The sequence below is a fragment of the Malurus melanocephalus genome, unplaced genomic scaffold (assembly GCF_030028575.1).
Source record: "Malurus melanocephalus ecotype Western Australia unplaced genomic scaffold, MMel_1.1 scaffold_190, whole genome shotgun sequence".
NCBI classification, from domain to species: domain Eukaryota; kingdom Metazoa; phylum Chordata; class Aves; order Passeriformes; family Maluridae; genus Malurus; species Malurus melanocephalus.
This window is the reverse complement of record NW_026623422.1, coordinates 413,026-418,521: the sequence shown is the minus strand read 5'-3', so window position 1 is coordinate 418,521 and position 5,496 is coordinate 413,026. Positions and strand designations below refer to the sequence as shown.

Below are 5,496 nucleotides of genomic sequence, written 5' to 3'. Positions count from 1 at the left end.
CTCACTCATCACTCTGATGCAGACCCAACTTCACAGGGGCTCCCCCAATTTGCACGAAAGTCAATAAAACATAATTAGGCAGAAGGACCCTGCCTTTTGCCACGTATTCTGTTTATTCCTCATCTGAAATTTTTGGAAAGATGCCCTTTCAGGGTCTGAGGAACAGCATCAGCTTCTAACCATGAACTGAGCAGTGCCTGATGCAGAACAACCTCCAAAACCCCAAAGTTCATGGCAAACTTTGTCACATCCCACAGCACCACGCACCTCTTTCACACAGATAACCAAAAACCCTTAAAGATTCAGAATTATTCCCCTCACACAGCTCCTGTGCAGCCTGATGGGATAACAGGACACATGAGACAGGCTTGGCATGGCCACCACCCAAAAGGGCATTTTCCAAATGGATTTAGTGTGACAGGGAGGGATCAGWGCTGGTGCAGAACTCCCACAGAGTTCTGGAAACACAATCTTTGATTCATTCAACATCACTAAAGCAGGATGGAAATGGCACCACTGGGGCAGAACCACTGGGTTAAATCAGAATTACACACTCAGGGGAACTGACAGAAATCACATGGATATATGTGGTACACAAAACAAAAAAAGTTTGGGTTTTTTTTAATTGATGAGCTTCTTAGAACAGCTAGTTCTCTAACAGTCAGATATAAAGAACTTTTGTTTAAATGTGGTTCAGCTCCCAGAAATTCACCTGAAAGTTCCCACTGTGTTCGATGGGGCTTGGTTTGGGAATTGAGTACACTGGGAAACGATTCCAGTGCCTTTTGTCAAGCTGGACAAGTTCCTTTCTGTGCTTTACCTTGACCCACACCAGTTTTGGTTTCCATCACTTCAGACACACAAACACTGATTCCCAGATGGAGTGAATTGGTGCAGTCACTAAACACAGGGCCAGTACACACAGTGGGAATAAATTGTATAAAGCTTTATAGAGGCTTTGCAGATTTGTCTGAACACTGCCAGCACTGACCCCATGGCTGGACCATGCACCTCTTAAAATGCCAGAAAAGTGGAATTTAGACAAATGCTGCTGAAGCAGCAAATGGTCTGATGAGCAAATACTCAAATCACTTCATCCCCACAGGACAAATATCCTTACACCAACCCATCTTGGGCAAAGGAAACTGGAATTTCCCCTGGAATCTCGGCTGAGAAATATCTTTTTGTCCACCCTTGGAGCAAAGACAACACTATTAAAACCCACAATTGTGTTTAGCTTGAGAGCCAGCCTGTGAGATTTCCTGCAGAGTGCAGAGCAGGAGCTGTGTCCTCTGTAAGGGCAAAGAAAAAAAGGGTTTTTTTCTGTTTTTTCTCTTACCCAGCCCCTGGTTCTGCTGCTCCCACTCGATGGTGTCAGGAACCTGGTAGGACACSCCAGCCAGCTGAGCCACAGGGTTCTCCAGGCCAGCCATGGGCTCCTGGGAGGTTTCTCCTGGAATTGTGAAGCCTGGCAGCTCCGTGTCACCCTCCATGCTTTCATCCATCAGGTCTATGTCTTTGTCCTCCTCGTCTTCCTCTTCCTCCTCTTCTTCCTCCTCCTCCTCCTCTTCATCCTCTTCCTCTTCCTCACCCTCTGGCCAGGGAGACAGAAAAGAAACATCAGGAGATATCCCACCAGGCAGAAGGTTCACAGATGAGCACCAAGCTGAGCTCCTCCAAAGGCAGAGCAGCTGAACRAACTTGTGCCTGTTCTTTACAGGAAAAACACCCACAGGGGCTCATCTGGAAGAGCTCATCACCACTGGAAGTTGCTCAGGAACGAGGAGATGTTGTCTCAGACTCYCAAATTAGTTGGAAACACAGTAATTTTTTGCTTCCTAACAGCAGGGTACAAACAAGGATGTGCATGTGTACCAACACCTGGGTGTCTGTAACTACAGAGCTCGTTGCTTAACTAATTACAGCTCAAGTGATTAGCTATCTCCCTGATTTCCAATCTTGGAGGCAGCAATAAGCTGGCTCTATTTTTAACTCAATTATTGAGTGTTTCCCARCTCTGGAAGGGGCGCTGCCTTCCAGCCCAATTGCAGTTCCTCCTCCAGGAAAAGCTTCCTGCTTTGATGTGTGCTGGATGTGGGAGAAGAGCAATGAGGGATCCTCAGCAGGACCCTCAGCAGGTTCACACCAGCACTGCTGTCACGACAGATTTGCACCAGACAAAGATGTGACCAAGGAAAAGTTAATACATAGAACTGCAAAATGGTTTGGGTTGGAAAGGACCTTCAGGAGTATCTCATTCCACCCCCTGCCATGGGCAGGGACACCTTCCACTGTCCCAGGATGCTCCAAACCCCATCCAGCCTGGCCTTGGAAAGTGCTGGAAGGAAAGCAGCAAAGCCAACACTTCATGGAGAGCAGATAAACRTGACCCTGGGGAAATTCCTGTGGATTTAGTGCAAGGTGTCCCTGCCCATGGCTGAAACAAGGTGATCTTTAAGGTCCCTTTCAACCAAAACCATTCTGTGATTCTGTAAATTCTCCACTAACCAGATACCCATCTATCCCAAAACTGCCTGTACTGTTAACATATGGAAAAATAAACATTTAAGCCATATTTTATCACTATTACCTACAACACAGGAACCACCACGATGGATCAAACCAAAAGCCCTTTCTTCCACATCCTATTTCCAAAGATCTGAGCAGGGCACTACAGAACCAGCCTTCCCACAGTTTCTCTTCCCAAATTACAAAGTTACCAAAGTGTCAGGGATATCCTATGCCAGAATCTKCATATTTAATAGTGACTGATGGAGCCACCCAGAAGGGACAGATAATATCTGGAACAAAGACACGCTTTGAATTTCTCACAACTYGTTTTCCAAAGCTGAGAATCTAAACATTTATGCTTTCTTTTATCTAATTTGCAYCAACACTACTCAGCCCTGCAAAAAAAATTCTCTTGTGGTGCAGTCACACTAGAAGAGCCCATCACCTTGCATCTGAGTGATGCCTCATGATTTTTGCCTTTTCTTTTTAATACACCCTTTTATTTATTTTATTTACCCTTTTASATATTTTCTGTACTCTTTATGTTTTCTTTGTTCCTTACATGCTTGTAATTCTTGTATCCTGATATTCCAGCTCAGTTTTGGGGTTTTGCTGAGCAGACCAAACAACCTCAGTGGGAGGCCAGTGAGCCCCACGTTATCTCAAAACTCGAGGCTCCAACCTTGGTTGAAGCCTTTTCTCTAGAATAGAAAGTGGGCTCTGGCCTCAGCTGGAGGGGGATTCTTTAAAATAGGGGGGCATTACTTCATTTTTAAAGTTTCTTATTGGGGAATTCTAGATAGATAGGCTAATYTGTGTAAAAATTGTATACGTGTTATACACGGGGTGCATCTTTGGTGTTTTCCAAAGATGAGCTGTGGTGTTTTTTTTTTATGAGCTGTGCACCACAGATCCTATAAAAATATCAAAGTAAAACCCTTTTATCCATTTAACCATGCCTGCCTCATAATTCTAAAACCAGCCAAAAAGGCAACAGGGCAGCTGGGGGTCGAAAACCACATTAAAAACTAACAATCCAACCAAATTGCCAATTGTTATCCAGACATCCCTTTATTTTTGCTGGAGCTGTATCTCATCTAGGCTGGGGACAATCCAACCTGGATTAAATGGGGTCAGCTGCTCCTTCCTTTGGCCTCCACAGGTTGGAATATCCAGAGGAATCACGCACATCACAAACCCACTGATCCCCTGTGCTGTACCACAGCCTCTCCTTCCCGCATAATCCAAGGATTTGCTGCCAAACATTTCATATTTTCCTCAGCTCACCAGACAAGGCAATCCCAGTCCTACTTTTCACAGTTCTACCCCTGAATTCCATACAAATGAGCTGCTGTTGGGGATTTGGCTGCATCATGGCATGGCTTTGGGTACTTGGAAATATCATTCCTGCCAAAATTACATCACACAGATCATCTAATGGATCTCACAGGGATCCTGTTTACCCCTTAAATTCCCCCTGCATTTTACAGGCAGTTTCTGTATTGTAATGTGCCCGTCATTTAAAATCGACATCGGAATTTTCTCTGTCAAAATTGCATGTTTTCATACCAAAAGCTGAGAGTGGCACCCGGAGAGCGCTCGCAGGAAACCTGCAGAGACAAGTTAATGGAGGTCTTTTCCCTCTGCTGAGAGCTACAAAYAATCCCAAAAACTTAACAGCAGAACAGCCAGAACACCAGAGAAGAGGAACATGAAAACAGCTTTTTTCCCTAGACTGAGTGGAAAAAACAGCCAAGACAGAAGAGGCATCRGATTTTTATCGCTGAAAAACTGCTCTGGGACAAGGATTTTAGCAGCTTCTTGTGATTTTTAACAACCTCAGYGACACACACCTGCCAGGATCCAGCAGATAGCCATCTCCCTGTCTCCAAAGCCTCCAGGCAGCCAAGCTGAACACCCAAATTGAAAGTGCTGAGACCACTTATCACATCTGATGATCACCAAGCTCCATCAATCACCAGGCAGCCACAGCAGAGAGCTGTGAATAATGAGATCCCTGCAGCACAGCCGCTGAAAAGGGGAAGGAGAAGACTCTCAGCTTCTTCTCTTCTCCTCTCTGGCTCCTTCCCACATCTAAAAACTGCTTTTTAAGCCCCATCCCGAAACGCCAACAGCTTGTTTTGCTGCAAGGTGCAGCGCAGAGCACCACTTGGTGGTCACAAGGAGGAAGCTGCACTTCCAAAAAAAACCCCACAAACTTTAGAGTGTGGAATTTCAGGAGCAGAGACACCACAGGCAGCCGTGGGCAGGCTGTGCATAARGCTTGGTAGTGTCACAAGATGGAAAATGGAAGTGAGCATCACACAGCTGAGGCTCAAGCTGGAGGTTTKAGCTTCACACAGAAGCCTTTTGCAAAAGTCACATTTTCCCTCCTCAGTTGGCATTTTTTGGCCTTCACAAGGTCTCAGCAGCAGCTTGAAAGAAATTGGGTGAGGCTGAAGGCAGCAAGGAGTGGAAGTGAAATCCCAGCAGATTCAGAAGTAACCCAGGGTCTCATGTGCATTTGCAGCTCACTGTGAACTATTTYGTGTGTCAGGTTTAGGTTGGAAAAGCCCTCTAAGATTACTGAGCCCAGCTGTTAATCCAGTATTAAATCACATCCACACATCTTTTAAATCTCTCCAGGGATGGTGATTCCATCACTGCCCTGAGCAGCCTGGCACAATGACTGACCACTTTTTTGTTAATGAATTTCTTCCTAATATCCTACCTAAACCTCTCCTGGTGCAGCTTGAGGTTTTTTTTCTTCTTGTCCTGTCATTTCTAACCTGGGGAGAGAATATAACTTCCCTAAGTCCTGCTGGCCAAGACAGGGTGGTTTCTGCTGTGAGCCAACCCTGCTCTGGAGATCTTCATGTTACATGKGAGCTGATTTTGTTTGCATGCACTGAATCCATGATGTGCCACATGGATTTATCCAGGAGGGATAGATCCTCTCTCCTCATCCCCCAAGAGAGAGAACAC

General features: G+C 45.5%; 1 protein-coding gene across 1 annotated transcript in view; it reads right to left on the bottom strand.

The window, feature by feature from the left end:
- Positions 1 to 317: 317 nt before the first annotated feature.
- The window catches only part of ARMH4 (armadillo like helical domain containing 4), a 16,810-nt gene continuing 11,631 nt past the window's right edge, over positions 318 to 5,496 (bottom strand). The window contains exons 4-5 of the mRNA XM_057373245.1: positions 1,340 to 1,594; positions 318 to 337 (exon numbers count right to left, since the gene is read on the bottom strand). Coding sequence (XP_057229228.1) covers positions 318 to 337; positions 1,340 to 1,594 — 275 coding nt within the window. The remainder of the gene's footprint in view (positions 338 to 1,339; positions 1,595 to 5,496) is intronic.